Raw genomic sequence first — 20,064 nt, forward strand, 5'->3', positions numbered from 1 at the left:
GGTTCTTGCAGTCGCTGTCCAGTCATGGTCCTTGCAAAAGACATCCAGTCTCTGAGCTCCCTCTCAAAGAGCTGACTTCTTGTTGACTTTTAACAATCTTTCTTCAGCTGGATTGCACTTCTCTATCTCTTTGTGACAAAATAATAGCCTTTGTAGTAGTTCGCAATTTCCCAGGCAAATGCAGCGCTGTAGTGCTGGCATGGTTCCATTAATCATATAGAGTAATCCATTGGTGCCAAAAACCTATCAAGTTGAGCTGCCTTTTTGAGAGCTGGTGGGAATGTGTACCCAGTGGTGTTCTTGCTGGCATATGGACTTCCCTTGTGTGCAAAAATGACTGGGGCATGTTGGAGGGGGTCCCTTTTCTGTGCTCAGGGTACACAACTCAAACAGGATGAGATAGTGTGGCAAGTCTCAGGACAGCTCTTAAAAAATTTGGAGACCACCTCATGTGGTCTCTTCAGCCCTTTTTTATTCCCTCTCCTGAAATTCTCAGCAGAGAGAGCAAGGACTTAAGATTCATTAAAATATGGGCAGGCGTTCTTTTAGCCTTAAGCTCCATTAGCAGGCTAATGTGTGTTATATGGAGACATTTACCCTCAACACCAGAGGAGGGCAAGAAATGTGTGTTTCCTTGAGTTATATGGTTAACTGCTGGGAACAAAAGAGGGACTTGATGTGACCCAGCTAGAAAATGAGAAAGATCATTTAGTAGCAATGTTGAAGACTTTGAGTGTTCAGCTTGATCATCTGGGAGACTAGAGAGGTGAGAATCCCCTGGGCTGAACCCTCTTTGGGAGGTGTGCTCATGTTGGGAATGAGCCTTGTTGGACCTTGCCAAGGTCCAAGCCACATCCATTAAACAAGCTGTGCAGGTGTTGTGCCAAAGCCACTGGTGAAGGAATGGCCAGAAAGTGGCAACACCTTTGGGGATGGATGAAAGGAGAGGGGAATAGGGACATTCCCATAGGTGTATGGGAAGCATACAGCAGCCAAGTGGGGAGGAGACAATAGGCTATGGAAAGTTTCAAGGCACTGAACCAGTGCATGGAAAACTACTTAAGAGGCAGAGAGAGGAGCACGTTTGGCAACAGCAGATGCAAGGAGCGAATGGAAAGCTGCTTGAAATGGGGAGAGGATGAAAGGAATCAGACTCTTTGGCTTCCATATTTTAATAAATGGTCAATGTTGATACTAGCACAAGGCACTGCCTATTGGGATAGGAAGGGGCTGAGGTTGAGTTGGCATTGTATTTAGTTTGTTGTTTCAACTTGGAAAGAAATAACAGTAATGCAGAGTCCTGTAAGCTGTGTGTGTGTAATGTGAAATCCTGTGGTGTTGAAATGAGATTGCTGTGGTTTGGGAAGCTGAGTTACAGGGGAGTTGACGAGTGATGGGGAGAGTCTGTTTACAAAGGCCTGCAGTGACAGGACAAGGGGCAATGGCTTTAAGCTGGAGAAAAGCAGATTTAGATTGGATGTTAGGAACAAGTTCTTTACTATGAGGGTGGTGGAACACTGGAACAGGTTCCCCAGGGAGCTGGTTGAGGCCCCATCCCTGGAGATGTTCAAGGTGAGACTCAACGAGACCCTGGGCAACCTGATCTAGTTGAGGATGTCCCTGATGACTGCAGGGAGGTTGGACTGGATGAGCTTTGGAGGTCCCTTCTGGCCCAGACCATTCTATGACTGTACAGAGCTGCACCTAACCATTCTATGATTGTATGATCTCATAGAGCTGCACCTAACCATAGCTACTGTGGGGCACAGTTTTCCTTCAGGCGTCAGCTGTCTGTGTATCGTGGTGGTGTGGGTTGCTTTGTTGCATCAGGTGTCTCTGGCGTTGGCAAGCTCTACACTGAGTGTGTGGGGACTTTGTTTCCTTGCTTAGATCCCAGACGTTTCACAGCTACCTGGAGGACATCATCAACTACCGCTGGGAGCTGGAAGAAGGGAAACCCAACCCCTTGCGGGAGTCCACCTTCCAGGAGCTGCCCCTGCGTACCCGGGTGGAGATCCTGCACCGACTCTGTGACTACCGCCTCGACGCTGATGATGTCTTCGACCTCCTTAAGGTGCTTTGGGTGGCAGGAAAGGGACAAAGTGTGGAGCTGGGCCAGATCAGTGAATCTTTCTAGGCAGAAAGGAGTTGATGGTATTAAGTGCCTGTGTGACCTGTACTAGATTTTGTGGTCCTGCTCTGGCAGGGGGGTTGGACTCGATGACCTTCAGAGGTCCCTTCCAACCCCCAACATCCTGTGATCCTGTGATCCTGTGATCCTGTGAAGTGTATATTAAGGCCAGGTAATCAGTCATGGTGCCATGGGACAGGAGTTGCCCATCTCCTCCTCTGTCTTGCAGAGGACCCAAGGCAAAAGCTCAGGACTGCTCTTGGGGCCTATACCCTGCACAGATGTATTCACAACACAGCAGTTGCTAAGTAAATTGGCTCCGTTGGCTACTCTTCCTATGAAGAGTGGATTTGGAGATGCTCCAATGGTAATGGCAGGGCTCTGAGAGCCGAGACTGCGTTGCTTGAGGGATGGTGTGGGATGAAAGGATGGGGCTGAAGTGTACTGGGGGAGCTGGGGGAAGGGTGGAGGGGCTGGGGGGGGGGGAGGGAGCTTCTCAGGGCTGTGTGTGACTGTCACCAGCGCTAATTAGACCTTCCCTGTCAGAGCACCAGAGATGAGATGTTAAAACGAGAGAGGCCATTCAAATTAGAGATGCCAATCTAAATCCCTTCCCGGACGGCGCGGTCGTCGCTTTCCCGCTGGAGGAACATTTTCCCAGCTTGGCCTTGAGGAGCAGCTGTAGTGCCGCTGTGGCATGGTGGGAGGGGAAGAGGGAGGGAGGGAGGTGTTTGCAGAGGGGGTGTCATCATGTTTTGTGTTACAATGTGGCCACTTTTTGCTTGTCACCGTCTGGTGGGGGACTCCCGGTGGGCGTAGGGCTTGGACGCCGACAGCCTGCGCGTGGAGCCGCTGGGCGAGGACAGCAGCGGTGCCCTGTACTGGTACTTCTATGGCACCAGGATGTACAAGGAGGAGCCTGTGCAGGGCAAGAGCAACGGCGAGCTGGCTCCAGACAGGTAACAGCCTCCCCCACAGCTCCCCCGTGTCTGGGTGCAGGGGGCGAGGGGGGCTGGCACAGCCTGCCCGACCGGAGGGGACTCCGCCTGACTGCTGTTGTGTCAGAGGGTGGTGGGGGGCAGCCTGCAGCAGTGCAGGGAGGGCCTGGGAGAGCGGCGGGACAGCAAGGGGCAAGGCTGGAGTTGCCAAGCAGACTGCGAGCTGCCCCACGTCGTGCATTGTGTCAGAGGCAGCCTGCAGCCTTTGTGGCACCAGCAGAGCCTGCTGTGGAAGCCATGCTGCTTGCTCCACCGCATTCCTCCCCGTATGCCCCGCACAGCTCCCAGAGCAGGCTCCCAGCCAGTGGGAATCCCTCTGCCCCTCCCTGTCTCATTGCTGCTCTGGTTTAATCCCTCCTTTGGTTGGGTTCCTAGCAGCTGTTCTGATTTCCCTGCCCCTTCTCCCATGCTGCCAGCTGCACTTCCCTCGCATAGCAGATACTTTATGATGGTTTTGCCATTTTCAGGGGATGTGGGGGGCAAACAAACACCCCAAGCGTTCCTGGGAAGACAGGCAAGAGACGAGGGCGACCCCCAAAGCGGAAAAAACTGCTGGAGGAAAATATGCTAAGGTATGGAAAGGTCATTCCTGCAAGAGATGTAAAATGCACACCTTCCCAGAAGGAAATACGATGTACTTCTGGGGATCCCCCAAGAATTACAGATATACCATGCAGCCACATTTTCAATGCATCTCTGAAGTGAAGCAAGCTCAAACCTGGTGGAAGCTTTGATCACTCTTCAGAGAAACTTCTGGCTGAGCTGGAAGCCAGGTTTGGTGAAGCACTGGGTATTGCTCTTCCAGCCACCTCACTTTGGATGCAGCTTTTCTCTGCAGTACTAAAGGATATGCTCCTGATAAAGAAAGCTTTCACTGCTATATACTTGAAGCCAAAAATCCTGGCCACTTCAATCAGTATGGATTCTGGGATGCTTCCCATAAGAACTGAAGTTTGGTCCTTGCCAAGCTCCAGCCTGTAGCCTTCACTTTTTGAAATTCTCTGAAGCTATGATAGATCCATATGTGAAAAACAGATATGTTGAACGTGTGGGGTTGGAGTAGATGATCTTTTGAGGTCCCTTCCAGCCCCTAACATTCTGTGAACATTCTGTCATTCTGTGTTCTGCATTTCAAATGAGCCACCAGTCTGCACTTCTAGCCCAGAGGCTGCATCAAGAGAAGTGTGGCCAGCAGGGCAAGAGAGGTGATTCTCTCCCTCTACTCCACTTGGAGTATTGTATCCAGTTCTGGAGCCCCTATTACAGGAAAGATCTGGAGGTGCTGGAAGGTGTCCAGAGAAGGGCCATGAGGATGATCAGAGGGCTGGAGCTCCTTTGCTGTGAGGACAGGCTGAGAGAGTTGGGTCTGTTCAGTCTGGAGAAGAGAAGGCTCCGAAGAGACCTTCTTGTGGCCTTCCAGTATCTGAAGGGGACTACAAGAAAGCTGGGGAGGGACTTTTTAGGGTGTCAGGGAGTGATGGAAATGGGGGGAATGGAGCAAAACTAGAAATGGGTAGATTCAGATTGGATGTGAGGAAGGAGTGCTCAGGGAGGCAGTGGAAGCCTCATCCCAGAAGGTTTTTAAGGCCAGGCTGGATGTGGCTCTGGGCAACCTGCTGTAGTGTGAGGTGTCCCTGTCCATGGCACGGGGGTTGGAACTGCATGGTCCTTGAGGTCCCTTCCAACCGTGACACTTCTGTGATTCTATCTTTCAAGGTCCCTTCTGTGAACATTCTGTGATTCTGTGTTCTGCATGGTGGTTTTTTTCCACGGTTTTGCCCTGCATTGAAGAATTCCTATATCACCCATTCTTCTTCCCAGAAGTGACTTCATTCCAGTGATGTGAAGTAATATACTTAGTGTTTCACTCCTTCTCTTTCTGTTTTTTGTTTTTTGTTTGTTTTTTGACAGGGAGAAGGCAGAAGAGAATTTGCTAATCCGTGAGACTCAGATAAGAAATGGTAAAGACATTTTGTGAGGTCAGGGTTGACGTGATCAGTTAACAGGACTTTGAAATTATCAAAGCCTGCAGAGAAGTCTTTCTCAGGAAAGGGAAAGTCTTCCTGCTAGTGGCTGGGGCTGAGTTTGGAAGGGTGGGTTGGTGTTACAGGTTGCCTTTCAGCTGGGAGGCTGGGCACCTGTGGGCTTCCTATCTCACTGAGGATTAGTTTGGTGTGAAGAAACCCAACAATAGTTCTTGTGGGCTCAACTACTCACTGAAGTTGATGGAAATGGGCCCTTGTTCCTCTAGGAATGAGGTGAACAGGAGTCCCTGTTTGCAGCGAGTTCTTTTTTTCCGCCTGGAGTCAGTGATGCCAAGATAGGGAAGGAAGAACCTTTTCGATTCTGATGAGCTCAGTAAAGGAGGTGTTGGGGATACCCAGCTAAGGATTTACAAGCCAGGCAGAAAAAGCAAGTTGGCAGCATAATGTGAAAGTGAGTTCAAGAGGGCTGTGACTCATAAACGTGGATCCATTGGCTTCCACATAACCCAGGGGCTCAGCCTGCCCATTTCCCTACAACAAAAGGCAAGAGTGGCATTGTCTTTCCCATGCCTCCTTCCCTTTGCCCTTTGTCTTTATATTTCTTGGTGGCTGCAATGTATGTGTGGTGCTGGAGGTTTTATCAAATCATTGCCTTCCAGCAAACTGTGCCCCTCCAGCTGCAGAGCAATCTTGTGGTGGCACAAAGCAGTGCCTTATTTATTGATAGCTGCTATTGAAATGTGTCACCCACAAGCAGGTGGCAAGGAAAGAGGCAACAAGGGAGCAGGCACAGGGGGCAGTATGCAGGTAAGATCCCCACTGCAGGTGGGCAGAGGATGGCTTCACATAGCCAGGGCAACAGAAACCAGCACATGGTTGGTCCTTCACCAGCTCAGTTACCAGTCCCCAGTGCATTAACTTGAGCTGAAGCTGAGGCTGGGTTAAGTTATAGGCTGGCCTGTGACCTGGAGCTGACAGATGCTTGCTCAGTGTCTCTACTGCAGCACAGAGGTTTCCAATAGAGGACAGGTGGCTGGAGGGAGGCTGCAGCTTTCCGGTGTTCTGGAGTAACCTGATAGCTTGTGTGCCAGAGCCACTGTCAGCTCAGATCCACAAAAGGCACAAAAGGGTCAGGTTCAGAGAGAAAAGGGCTCTGTTTTGGTCTGCTTTTATATTTTTTTGTGGTTAATTTACTCAAAAAATATGGTGAGAAGCTGCATGACACCTGCCAGTGGGGGTGGTGACTGTTGTTTTCTCTCCAGTAGCCAGTTGTTAGCTCTGCAAAAGTCTAGAGTGAGCTGAGAACCCAGAGCTTTGAACCAACATCTTCCCCTCTCCCCAAATGGGCCACAACCTTTTTTTTTGCTTAGAGAGCATCTCGGGGCAGAAGCATGCAAGTCGCAACCCCTGGAGCTTCTTTGCTCTCTCTGTGTAAACATTTGCAGAGCAGGAGCCACATTCCTCATCTCGAGGTGGGCGTCTCAACCACCACACAAGAGTCCTTCCTTTGCAACTGAAATTGAAATGTGTCACACCAGGCTTAACATCTCAGAGTATCTTGGTACTTGGGCCATGCTTCAGAGCAGTGGGTTATCTGCTTTAGATCCCACTCTGGATCAAGCAGGGATGGGATGTGAACTTTTGGAACTTCCCCTTCATCTAGCAGCCTGATGAAGCCCATCCTTCACTTCCCCTTCTGTTCTTTTAAGTGCCTGCAAACAAAATGTTTCATTTAGGGAAGAATGGGACACTTCAGTCACCACAGCAAAGGTTTGCAGTGCTAAAAAAAAAGAGAGAAAGAAGCTTATTTCAAATAACATTATTTTTTTATGTTTTTATTCAGTTACTTACATTACTTTATGCCCTCCTCTGGTTGACAGCCCCTATTACAAGAAAAAAATGAAATGCTTTTCTCTGGTCCATCATAACTGGAAGGGAGGCTTGCCACAGGGATGTCACACTACCCATGTGTTGCAAAGTGCCACCATTAGTTCTTTGTCTGTGTATTTCCTCCGTGTCTTGGCATCACTTTTTCAGTGTCACTAGGGGAGGTAGCAGTGCTTCTGGTGGATGAAGAGAGCTTTGGGTCCATAGCAAAGAGGATGTTTCCTGTAACCATGGCCATTGACAGTATCTTCTGCTCTTCCTGAGCTCTGAATAGAGGAGAAGAGCAAGGATAAAGAAAAGTTGTTAGTCATAAATGCTGTGGAGATAACATTCTTTCATGTTGTTGAAGGGTCCCAAGGGCCTGGCCGTGGGACATGGTGGCTGCTGTGTCAGACGGAAGAGGAGTGGAGGCAGGTCACAGAGAGCTTCAGAGAGAGGACTTCCCTTCGAGAGCGGCAGCTCTACAAACTCTTGAGTGAAGACTTCCTGCCGGAGATCTGCAACATGATTGCACAGAAGGTGAGGAGACGTGACATCCTGTTTACTTCTCCTTGACTGCTTCCAAGAGCATGGACGTTTGCTCACTGAAGGAGACCTAAATCCAAGCAGCCTGTCAACCTCTCCTGCTGCCCCCTGCCTCCAGCCTGCAAGTGTGGATGCAGGGGCTGCTTAGACTGTGTGTGGGGAGAAAGGCTCTGCGCCACGGCGGGGCTGGAGTCAATACTTAAGGATCTGGTTGATGATTGCATGGCAGTGTAGGTAGGATGACTGAAGGAGTGATGTGTTCAGCCCTGTTCTGTGTCCCTGTTTTGCTAGCAGGGAGTCTCTGTCTGCCTCTGAACTGCTGCAATTTACAGCCTAGCTTTTCTATTCAGACTGCCTGCGATTCCACTTTTACTGCCGTCTCTCAGCTGGCCCTGCTGAAGGAGCAATGACTTCTTTAGATGTCCTAGCCTAGTCAGCTCGAGCCCTGGAACTCCGAAGGGTGTTGTCTGTCAACTTGAATGTTCTCAGGTGGGACAGATTTGGACAGGATCCTTTAGATGGCTTTGTAAAACGGTGCTTCAGTCAGCGTGGTGCTCTTGGATTGAGTTCAGTTTGCTTCTCTGCTTCCCTTGTAAAGCTGATAGGGATTTCACGGTCACTTCTAGCCCCCAGAGTTTCTCCTGCCACTATCATCGATGTGCCCTAATTTCCTCCACTTTCTTTTTCCTTCCCTCAATTCTCAACCCTGTTTCAGGAGAAGCGTCTGCAGCGGACAGAGTTTTCTCCCAGGTGGATGTCTGACCATCAGCCCATCAAAGCAATCAAGCAGGAGGTGAGGGGGGGTGCGAGGGGGAGGACGATGGAGGGAGGCAGAGCAGATGCCTCCTGGGGGAAAAAAAAATCAACTGCAGCATCGCTATTCAGTGGGAAGGAGTCGTTTGAAAGTGCTTGTGCTGAAAGAGGAGATGGGTGGTAATGCCCGTCAAAGGCAGGCTGACACTCGGCCTTTCTGTGGTCAGCAGGGAGGTGCTGCCCTCTGGATGGAAGAGGTAACCGCCGGCCTCTGCTGCAGGCTCCGGTGCAGCTGTGTATGGAAATCTGCACTCAGCCTGGGGAATTCCACTTCAGTGAAAGTGCTGGCACATTCGAGGCAGTTCAAAGAAAAGTTGAAGAAGGATGAGAGGGTTGGGAGAACCGGTTTAAAAAGGGAAACGACAGAAATCCAGCCAAGGGGAAAAACGTGAGGCTGCACACACATGAGGTTGCGGATAGCGCGGAGGGAGAGAAGAATGACTGATGCAGAACAGTGCTGAGCTAGGAGATGGTCAGCTGGAAATGGAAGTCACCATTTAGGCTGCCTAAAGGAATGCTTGTCAAACCCCAGCCTTGATGGCTGAAAGGCTCTTGCCATGCCTCTTCACCCTCATCTCCTCTCCACCCCCGAGCGTAACAGCGCTGCTGCTTTGCGGGGCTGTGCAGTGAACCAGACCCCAGGAGATGACTGAAGTTAAATATAACCTTTTTCTTTGGTCTGAGTTATTTTTAACCTGGATCAGCTTTCCAGTCCAGTTCACCACACAGCCCCCACCAGTCACGGTGGCACAGCCCAGGGGCATGGTACGGTGGAGATGGAAGGTCTTTTAACTGGCAACTGCTACTCAAAGCAATCGGTTAGGCAACGGATTAGCTTTGGAGGGGAAAACTGACTTGATTCTATCTAGCTGTGGCATAACCTCTCACTAAATGTGATGAAAATGTAGTTACCTGGTGTTTTGTCAGACCCTGGGAAATGAAATGGCAGGGAGTGGGTATTCTACGTGAGTCAGGGACAGGGTTTCCCGTGAAACAAAGGAGAAAGTACAGCTCTCTGCAATGAATAGAATTACTTAGAATAGATAAATAAAAGGAAGGAAGAATCTCTCATCATGCCATAGATAAAAGCCTGCCAAGAGGAAAATAAGAGCCCAGCGATGGTCAGTTTGGGGCCAGAAGTGCTGTCTGCAAATCCCACTATGCAGGAAGCGCAGGAACACGTGTTTGTTTGCAGGCAGCAGAAATCCCAGAGGAGGAGGGGAGTGGGAAACACATGGAGCCTGAATGATGCTAATCAGTACCGCAGGTGCTCCAGGTCTGCGGTGGCAGAGGGCTGTTAATTGCTGCCTGTGGGCCAGTGAAACATTTCCAGCGAGCGGGGGGCCCTCCTGGCACCCGCTGTGCCAGGGCATGGGGAGCCAGCCAGTGAGAGGATGGCGCCGCTCCTGCCGGCTCCCCAGCAGGACGTGGCAGCCATCCCTGCCACGGGGGAGCCAGGGAAGATGCCAGCATGTCTGATGGCTTCTGTGCCACACGAGGGGTGAGCAGCAGGCAAGTCTGGGGAAGAAAACCTCAGCCCGGTGTAAGGGTGACCTCTTCTTCCTGACTCTGCAAGCCGGACGTCGCTTTGGTCCGAGATCGAACTGCTCCGTAGGCTCCTAATCCCGCGGGGGATTTCTCAACAGGTGGTTCAGATTAGCTCCTCATTAGAGAGCTGCCTGAGCAGCACCCTCATTAGGGCAGCGCTGAGGAAACCAGAGCAGGGAAGCGTTGGAGGACAGGGGCCTGGGCGTGTGGCTGGAGAGGGTCGGGGCAGCCGTACCTCCTGCCCCTGAAGTCTGATACTCAGTGTCTGGAGGGCAAAGCAAGCGGCGGAAGTTTGGCCCTGCTAAACTTCTGTGGGCAGAGGCGGCAGCGATGTTGTGTCCTGGAGTGCTCTCTGGCGGAGGGAAGGAGGTGGTGATGCCGCGGCCGCAGCTCAGCAGGCTGGTGGTGTGCTCCAAGCGGGGAGGAAGCTGGAGAAATGTCCTTTTGCCACCTCCTTGGTCAGGAAGGAAGTTTAGCTCGTGTTAAGATTCTTGTTTTTATCATTCCAAGAGGCATCTCCTTCCATCACATCTTGTAGGAGTTGGTGCTTGCTTATTTTTTCAAACCTGAGTTAAGCACACACAACCCCAGTGGGTGTAAGTGGGACCCCAGGCAGTAGGGCCCTCTGCAAATCAGGCTGTTGCTGAGTCTTGAAGTGTCTTGAATAGCCTTTGCCAGCCCTGCTGCTGTGCTGCAGGGAGCAAGTACAGATGTGGGGCTCTGCTGCAGCCCTTAGTGCTCGCTATGCTGTGCTTGTGGTTTCTGCTCTTCCCTCCTCTTCCTCGATCTGCTAGGATGCCATCCTCTTCTTTGCTTTAAATGTTGCCATTTTGATGGTGGGTTGCACTGGAATGTGCTATGGATTCAGTGTTGCCCCATCACAACATAGGCTGCTTAATGCACTCTGCAGGCTTGGAGAGGTCTTGGTGCGAGCGTTGCAGCTTGGATTTTGTGTTTGTGGTTTTGTAGGATCTGAGTGGTGGCAATTGTATGAATACAGAGAAAGGGAAGGTCTGATCTGTGCACCAATAGCTGAAGGAATCAATGTGCCACACCAGACTGGCTTAGGTGTACTGGATGGAGAATTTAAAGGCTGATGGTCACATCCTCAATAAAATAACACGGTGTACTAACTTCTTGTGGCTGGTTCCTCCTCACTTCTTTCTCTCCTACTTGCTGCAAAACCTGAATTGTTTTGGTTCCTACTGCAATTTAAAGATGGATCAAGATAGTTAGGGGAAATCTGTTTGACAGTGGTCAGGATCAGGCCTAAAAGGAAGTTGTTTGTAGTGCTGTAGTTGAAAATAGGATGGTTGAGCAGTTGAGAAAGGTACGTGGAAAGGACTCAGAAGTGGAAATGAAGAGCTTGGGTGATCGGTTGGACTTGATGATCTTGGAGGTCTCTTCCAACCCAGCTGATTCTGTGATTCTGTAACTGGATTCAGTAGGTTCTTGATCTCTTGTGCTTGCTGTAACAGTTTCAGTCCTGAGCATCCTGGTGTTTGGATATTGATCAGTTGGACAAAAGGTCTGAGAGAGGTAGCTAGAATGATTATGGAGCCTGAAGGATTGCTTTATAAAGGAAACACTTAACCTAATTACACAAACATGGGAGTTTTGCATCAGTGTCTGAGGAAGCTCATAAAAGCTGGAATGTGGCTGAAAAAGAGAATTTATGTTTGCCCAGAAGAGCGTGACTGGGAATAATTGAATGGAATGAGGAGATGAGAAATTAACTGTGGATTGAAAGTGAGGAAGAAGCTGGCTAACCTAAAGGCATGTGGGTTCCTTAAGAAGGCAGCAGAAGAGTGAAGTAGCAGCGTTTGGAGAAGATCTGAAATGCAAAACAAGCAGCACAGGGCTCCCTGGTGATGAGATCGTGCAGTTGGGTTCACCTACAAAGATCAGCACAGAATAGATGCTTTTCCTCTCTGCTCTTTTCCTATATGCAAGGATATGGTCCTAATGTCACCCTATCAGCCTCTCTTGGACACTTGGTGGCTTTTGGTGGTTGAAGCATAATTCGCTTAATGGTGCTGGAAACGGGGAGGTAACACTCAATGCTCATCCACAGAGAGCTGTAGGGGGAGCTTATAAAGTAGTGCTGTGGACAGGAAGGGGAAATAGAGGGGGGAAATGAAGGTACAGTGAAACCAGGCAACATTTCTAAATGGTTATCAAAAGACCCCCAGATTCTACTTGTAGGAAATGAAACAAGGACAAAATAGTAATCGTGGTGCCAGATTTTTTTTTTTTCTCTGGGGATTAATAATGGGCCTGGAGAAATTGATGGTCTGAGCAGCAGCTAAGGGGCTCCAGCTGATTGCTAATCCTCAGGAAATGCTTTCTGCATAAGTGGTGGTTGCTGGTTATTCCCTGAAAATGGAGGTGGAGAAAATGGTGTGCACATGGTTCTTTGGTTGATATGCCCTGCTGATAAGGCACATGTATGTTAATGTTATGCAGAAGTCAGAGGTAGGAGTGGCTGGTGTGTGACTGATTCATTTGGTTTGTAACTCAATTAAGGTAATTCCACACTGTTGTATACATAACCTGCACTTTATTGGAGAAATAGGAGCAGGCAATCCCTGCCCCGGGAAGCCTACAGTCTAAGTAGGGTCAAACACAGGCTTGCAGCCTGCTGGCAGTGAGAAGGTGAGGAAGTGGGGCAATAATGAGCCAGGTGTCCTTGAATGAAGAAACTTGTTGGGGGACCCAGCACAAAGACTGTCCAAACAAACAAACCAGAGCCAGGTCAGGAGAGCTTAGCACAGAAAAATATATCAGGCCTTATTTTGAACAGGTAAGGAAAACAATCCGAGTGACTTCTGGGTGCAAGGCTGTGCCAGTCTCTTTTCCTGTCCTAACTATTCTGTGTTTTATAGCAGAGCCAGGTTCATCAGTAGCTCTCTCTGCTCATGCTTGCCAGTCTGGGCTGTGCTAGCTGGAAGGAGTAAAGGTGCTGTAAAGGGGTGTCAACAGCCTGAATTCTTTGTCCAGAAGGGAGATATGCTGCATCCCTGTCAGAGTTTCAGCTTGTCTAACCCATCACTTCTCATTCCTTTGTCCCTGTCTCAGTAAGCTTTCATTGCTTGACAAATAACTTTACCTGTTGCTTTCCATCCAAGAATTCAGATGTGCAAATCCTTTTTTTTTTTCCCCTCTCTGCTTTTTTTTTTTCCCCACCAGCCATTCATTGTAGGTATGCTTTAATATTTGCTCAAAGTAAACCTAGCCCTGCTCAGACTTCAGTAAGCCAAAGCATTACAGTTTTTGGTGCACTATTTTGACACAGGTGAACCCGAACGTGCTGAGTTCAGTGGAGAAGCAGAGGCGCAGAGAGGAAGAAGAGGAGCGCCAAATCCTTATAGCGGTGCAGAAGAGGGAGCAGGAGCAGCTGCTAAAGGAGGAGAGGAAGAGAGAGATGGAGGAGAAGGTCAAAGCAGTGGAAGGTACATGCAGCCAGGGTGAAGCAGGGAGGGAACTGTTCAAAGTCAAGATTGAGATCTTGAATTCAAGTCTGCATTTGCATTCCTCCCCTGCCAGACCTGCTAATGGAAATATCTTTTCTTGCACTTACCTATGATAAATTGGTCTGTCTGTAGCTTCTTTCCTTTCTCTGTCTCCCTTGGTGTTGGTGGCTGTTCTCTCACGCATCCTTCAGCTGTGCTGTCTTCCTCAGACCATGCTTACTTTTTCTCCTGCCATAGGTGTACTTGGGTTTTTTCCTGCTATTCAGTTCTCTTGTGTCTCTCCAGTTGCCTCCTCATGGCTATCCCTGTGTGCAGGATAAGCTGGCTTTGCTCTTGCAGAATAACACTCAGACCCAAAGATTCTCTTTGAGGAGAAATGGATGGGGACAATACAGAACTAACCAGAGCAGTATTTTTGTATTGCTACTGGCCTTGTCACTTGGAGACCTGAACCTGAGCAGTCCAGGTTAAATAGAGTGCTACACATGGCAGCTTCAGATGGTGAGCTTGAATTAAATACTTGAATTCATGGCTTTGAATTAAATACTAATTTCAGGTGTCCACAAGAAAAAGCCATTGTGTTTAATGCATCAGATCAAGGCACAGGCAGCAGGTGATCAGCCAGTACATGCAGGCCCTGGTGTCTAAGAGCATGTCCATTTCTGACCACCTTCTCTCTGTCAGCCTTCCTCTTGGGGCTTCCTTTATCTGTTGTTTTTGCTGCAGTGGCTGGCTGGGCTTTTGCACTTCCAGGGAAAGCCTAAATGTCTTCAGAAATCTGTGGTAGGAATGTGTGGAGGTATCTGTCATAGAATCATAGAATGGTCCAGGCTGGAAGGGACCTCCAAAGGACATCCAGTCCAACCCCCTCTGCAGTCAGCAGGGACATCCTCAACTAGATCAGGCTGCCCAGGGCCTTGTCGAGCCTCTCCTTGAATATCTGCAGGGATGGGGCCTCAACCACCTCCCCAGGCAACCTGTTCCAGTGTTCCACTACCCTCGTAGTAAAGAACTTCCTGATATCCAATCTAAATCTGCTCTTCTCTAGTCTGAAGCCATTGCCCCTCTTCCTGTCACTGCAGGCCTTCATAGACAGTCTCTCTCCGTCCTTCTTGTAGCCCCCTTCAGGTACTGGCAGGCTGTTATTAGGTGTCTCTGGAGCCTTCTCTTCTCCAGGCTGAACACCCCCAGCTCCCTCAGCCTGTCCTTGTAGCAGAGCTGCTCCAACCCCCTGATCATTTTTGTGGCCTTCTCTGGACCTGCTCCATCAGGTCCATGTCCTTCCTATACTGAGAGCTCCAGACCTACACACAGTACTGCAGGTGAGGTCTCAGCAGAACAGAGCAAAGTGTCAGAATCACCTCTCTGGCTCTGCTGGCAGTGCTGCTTTTGATGCAGCCCAGGATGTGATTTGCCTTCTGTGCTCCAAGCTCATACTACCTGCTCCTGTCCAGCTTCTCATCCATCAGCAACCCCAAATGCTTTTTCACAGGGCTGCTTTCTATCACCTCATCCCCCAGCCTGTATTGATAGTGAGGATAAATAATGAATCCTTAAGTGATTAAAGAATCTGAAGGGAATAAAGATTAAGTTCATGAAAACCTTGTAAACTTTCAAAGATGAAACAGTTTGCTACCAGATGTTTGGTAGCAGACCAGATGTTATCTAAGAATAGTTTCTTTTACCTGCTTACCTTTCTAACCTTTAGGAAATCCAGTTACTTGCTTGACCTTCTCACCTTAGCAAATTGCATGTTCTCTGTGCCTTAATTCTTCATTGTATAGACAAAATTAGTCTTGAAGTTCCAGAAGACCTACAGGTACATAGCTGTAAAAAGGCAGGGACATCTGTTGACAGATTTTAGGGTGACAAAGGACTTTTTGCAGTCTGGGATTTAACCTTAATGTTGTAAGTCCTTCTGCAGAGGGGTGATGTGAAACACAGGGTGAAATATCTGCTTTCTTGAGAACTTAGTTCATCTGCTTCTTGGTTTTGGACTATATGCCTGGGTTTAGGGCACGTTCTTGTTCCCAGTCTGAGATTTCACTTCCCCTCACTCAAATGCATGCTTCAGGTAGCGAGTCTCCTGCTGGATCCATCTGTGCTTTCCTGGATTTCTGAGCTAAAGCAGCTTTCTAGATTCTTACCACAACAGCAGGCTCAAGTTCCAGTTAGAATCACTGAATGGTAGGGTTTGGAAGGGACCTCTGGAGATCATCTAGGTCAACCCCTCTGCTCATGCAGGTATGCCTGGATCAGGCTGCACAGTTACATGTCAAGGTGAGTCTTGAAAGTCTCCAGAGAAGGAGACTCTACAAGCTCCCTGGGCAGCCTGTTCCAGAGCCCCATCATCTTCAAAGTTAAAGAATTTTCTCCTGATGTTCAAATGAAACCTCCTGTCTTCTAGTTTGTATCTCTTGCCCCTTATCCTAACGCTGACCACCTCTGAAAAGAGCCCAGTCCAGCTTTTTCCCAGATGCTACTCCAACATTCCCTCTCACACTCTCTCTCTTTCTAGGTGTTTGAGGTACTTTTAAGGGCATTGGTTAGATTTTGAGAGCTGCTGGGTAGGACTTAACTGAGGCCAAAAGCGTGGCAATGAGATTTGCCAGTGATCTCTAACACACTGTATTAATCACTTGCTGTGGTAGAGGGGCCTGGCATTAATTCTGACTGAGCTCCAGTCTGATACCATCAGTGTATTAGGTCAGATCCTTGGCAGGCCTTGGTGGACTTTGAAAATCTACATCACCTTACCGCTTGGCTGCTTTTGCCATGAGAGTTCCTTCTGGCTGCCCAAACCATCACCTCATGTTTTTCTCAGCTTCCACATTTGGATATCCTTTACAAAGTCATCTAAATGATGCTGCTTTTAAAAAAGCAGTATGAAGTACTTGGACAGACTCAGATATCCTCTGTTAACTGCAATTTCACAGAACCATAGAATTGTCAGGGTTGGAAGGGACCTCAAGGATCATCCAGTTCCACCCCCCCTGTCATGGGCAAGGACACCTCACACTACAGCAGGTTGCTCAGAGCCACATCCAGCCTGGCCTTAAAAACCTGATTGGATATTGGACTTCTCATCACTATATGTAATAGATGCTGTTGAGATTCTGTAGGACATCTAAGATGCATATATGTTCTTTCCAGCTTCAGTACTACCCAGAATCTCCTAACATGACATTTGAACATTCTTTTACCAATCTTAGGCATAACTGGCTGTGGGCTTCCCTGGAAATACTCACCTTGTAGCCATTCCTAGTTTTCTTGTGCCCTCAACTCCCATCCCAAGTTTGGTTTTTGACTGACAGAGTAAGACAGCAAATTACTACTCTTACAGGGCTGGTGCTTCTCAAGTCTTTGCTATTTTCCAACGATGGAGCTTCTTCTAGAGGGTGTTAGCCAAGTCCCCGCCCTGTATTTCTTTCACTCTGGGTGTTCCTCCATCTGGCCTCTTTTCTGGAGTCTTACTCCTGTGACATCTCTCTTTGAAGATTACTTTGACAGAACTGAGCTCCTACAGAAAGGTGGTACAACCACAGGTGTTTAGCAAGTCAAACGAATTCAGATTTCCTATAACCAAAAGGAAATTAGGTTCATAAGAGCCCATAAACTTTCTATTATGAAGCAATCTGTTAGCCAGCTGTCTGCTTGCAAAACACAGGTTATATTACCAGCATTGCTTCTTCCTGTCTCTCACCTCTTAAACCAAAGCTCTCCCAGTGGCCCTCTTATGTGGCAGCTTGCTTGATCTGGCTGCTGGCCATGCAGGCCTACCTGAGCAATCTTCCCAAAGCTGGCCATGGTGGTGGAGAATATCAGTGTCCCTGATTACTTATTGCCACCCAGCTGGTGGAACTTCCTCCCTTCCCTCAGCACTGCTCTTCACAGAATCACAGAATGCCAGAGGCTGGAAGGGACCTCGAAAGCTCATCCAGTCCAACCCCCCTGCCAGAGCAGGAGCACCTAGAGCAGATCGCACAGGAACACAGCCAGGCAGATTTGGAGAGGGAGACTCCACGGGGCAGCCTGTTCCAGGATTCTGTCACCCTCACAGGGAAAAAAAAATTCCTCCTGTTTCCATAGAACTTCCTATGCCTCAGCTTCCACCATTGCCCCTTGTGCTGGCATTGGGCATCACCCAGCAGAGCCTGGCTCCAGCCTCTGGGCACTCACCCTGCACATCTTTATCAACAGGAATGAGGTCACCTCTCAGGCTCCTCCTCTCCAAGCTACAGAGCCCTCAGCTCCCTCAGGCTCTCCTCATAAGGAAGATGTTCCATTCCCTAAATCATCTTTGTGGCTCTGCAGTGGACTCTTTCAAGCAGTTCCCTGAGGCCCTTCTTGAACTGGACACAATATTCCAGATGCAGCCTCAGCAGGGCAGAGTACAGGGGCAGGAGAACCTCTCTGGACCTACTAACCACAGCCCTTCTAATCCACCCCAGGATGCCATTGGCCTTCCTGGCCACAGGAGCACATTGCTGGCTCATGGTCAACCTTCCATCCACCAGGACCCCCAGGTCCCTTTCCCCTTCACTGCTCTCCAGCAGCTCAGTCCCCAACCTCTACTGCTCCATGGAGTTGTTCTTTCCCAGGTGCAAGACTCTCCCCTTGCCCTTGTTGAATTCCATTTTTCCCTGCCCAGCTCTCAGCCTGTCCAGGCCTGGCTGAATGGCAGCACAACCCTCCTGTGTCAGCCACTCCCCCTGGTTTTGTGTCCTCAGCAAACTTGCTGACAGTGCCCTCTGTGCCCTCACCCAGGTCCTTGATGAATATATTGAATAGAACTGGTCCCAGTACTGACCCCTGAGGGACTCCACTAGATAGAGGCCTCCAACTAGACTCCATCCCATAGACCACAACTCTCTTCAACGAGTTCACAATTTTCCTTTACTTCGGTGCAGAGGAGGAGTAGCACTGTTCCCCTGGCTGAGGTGAAGCATCTGCAGGTTGGTAGCTTAACAAGCCAACTTTTTCCATAGTGCTGACCTATGCCTAGGTCTGTGCATTGAACCTCTCTCTTAGCACCACACCATGCTCAGGAATTTGTCTGGAGGCTGCCTAGGGAGGCATCTGTATCACAGTAAGGCTTCAAAATCAGTGACTGTAAAGTCAAGGAGAAATGAAGCAGCATGTTGATGGTGAGCTGTGTTCTCACGTCCTCTGCTTCTGTGCTGTGGCTGCTTTTGCTTGGAAGAACAAGAATGTTTCACCAGAGTCCTTGAGAGCTGCAGGAGCTGCCTTCATTCTCCCTGCAAGCTGTGTTGACAAGGAGTTGCTGAATGGCTTTTCCTCTCCCACCCCTCCCTGCTGCAGAACGGGCCAGGAGGAGGAAGCTTCGTGAAGAACGAGCCTGGCTGCTGGCACAGGGGAAGGAGCTGCCCCCTGAGCTTTCCCACTTGGATCCTAGCTCCCCTACCAGGGAAGAGAGAAGGACCAAGGATCTGTGAGTATGCAGCACATGAGTGCCTTGCAGTAGGGTGTAGGGGAAGGAGAGGAGTGTGGTCATTCACAGGAATGAGGAGGGAGAAGTGAGGTTGGAGGACGGTGAGGAGTTGGCTGTGAAACATCTGGATTTGATCCACACTGGAAGAGTGTTTGTGATGAGGCCTGTTTGTCAGCATCATGGCACATATGCATGGAGTAGAAGGGCAGATGAAGTATGAGAGCATGTCTGACATGTCCTCAGTTTGCATATTCACTGTTCACTTCCCATTACAGCTTTGAACTGGATGATGAATTCACAGCTATGTACAAAGGTTAGTCCTGCCCCAGCTTTCCCCCTTGCATGACTTGCTCCAAGCGAAAGGCTGCCCTGGGCTCCTATGTTTAACCATTCACCTTTCTTTTGCTACTGCCAGTTCTAGATGTGGTAAAGGCTCACAAGGACTCTTGGCCCTTCTTGGAGCCCGTTGATGAATCATATGCTCCCAACTACTACCAGATCATTAAGGTATGGAAAGTGGTCCAGCCCTCTTGACTAATCACACTGTTGACAGGGGTGCAGTTTTCTGTTAGTGATTTGAGGGTTTGTAGGCCACACTGCCCTCACACTCAAACTGCATGACTCCAGTAGCCTCACAAGGCAAGGAAACCAAAGCTGAGAGGCTGCCTCTCAGGAGAGCAGCATCCACTTAGAATCATAGAATTGCCAGGGTTGGAAGGGACCTCAAGGATCAGCCAGTTCCAAACCCCCTGCCATGGCCAGGGACACCTCACACTACAGCAGGTTGCTCACAGCCACATCCAGCCTGGCTGCAAAAACCTCCAGGGATGAGGCTTCCACCACCTCCCTGGGCAATCTCTTCCAGTCTCTCACCACCCTCATGGTGAAGAACTTCTTCCTAACATCCAATCTGAATCTACCCATTTCTAGCTTTGTTCCATTCCCCCCAGTCCTATCACTACCTGACACCCTAAAAAGTCCCTCCCCAGCTTTCATGTAGCCCCCTTCAGATACTGCAAGGCCACAAGAAGGTCTCCTCAGAGCCTTCTCTTCTCCAGACTGAACAATCCCAACTTTCTCAGTCTGTCTCCATAGCAGAGGAGCTCCAGCCCTCCGATCATCCTCGTGGCCCTTCTCTGGACACCTTCCATCACCTCCAGATCCCTCTTGCAATAGAGGCTCCAGAACTGGACACAGTGCTCCAGGTGGGGTCTCAGCAGAGTGGAGAAGAGGGGGAGAATCACCTCCCTTG

At 49.4% G+C, this 20,064-nt stretch overlaps 1 protein-coding gene across 1 annotated transcript in view; it reads left to right on the forward strand.

Moving 5' to 3' along the window:
* LOC128971530 (chromatin remodeling regulator CECR2) overlaps positions 1 to 20,064 on the forward strand; it is a 143,526-nt gene that overhangs the window by 110,232 nt on the left and 13,230 nt on the right. Inside the window, exons 3-12 of the mRNA XM_054387110.1 lie at positions 1,891 to 2,074; positions 2,951 to 3,090; positions 3,597 to 3,701; positions 5,041 to 5,090; positions 7,351 to 7,520; positions 8,242 to 8,319; positions 13,183 to 13,339; positions 18,683 to 18,812; positions 19,088 to 19,125; positions 19,228 to 19,319. Of these exons, the coding sequence (XP_054243085.1) occupies positions 1,891 to 2,074; positions 2,951 to 3,090; positions 3,597 to 3,701; positions 5,041 to 5,090; positions 7,351 to 7,520; positions 8,242 to 8,319; positions 13,183 to 13,339; positions 18,683 to 18,812; positions 19,088 to 19,125; positions 19,228 to 19,319 (1,144 nt within the window). The remainder of the gene's footprint in view (positions 1 to 1,890; positions 2,075 to 2,950; positions 3,091 to 3,596; positions 3,702 to 5,040; positions 5,091 to 7,350; positions 7,521 to 8,241; positions 8,320 to 13,182; positions 13,340 to 18,682; positions 18,813 to 19,087; positions 19,126 to 19,227; positions 19,320 to 20,064) is intronic.

This window comes from Indicator indicator, chromosome 14 (assembly GCF_027791375.1).
Source record: "Indicator indicator isolate 239-I01 chromosome 14, UM_Iind_1.1, whole genome shotgun sequence".
Taxonomy (NCBI): domain Eukaryota; kingdom Metazoa; phylum Chordata; class Aves; order Piciformes; family Indicatoridae; genus Indicator; species Indicator indicator.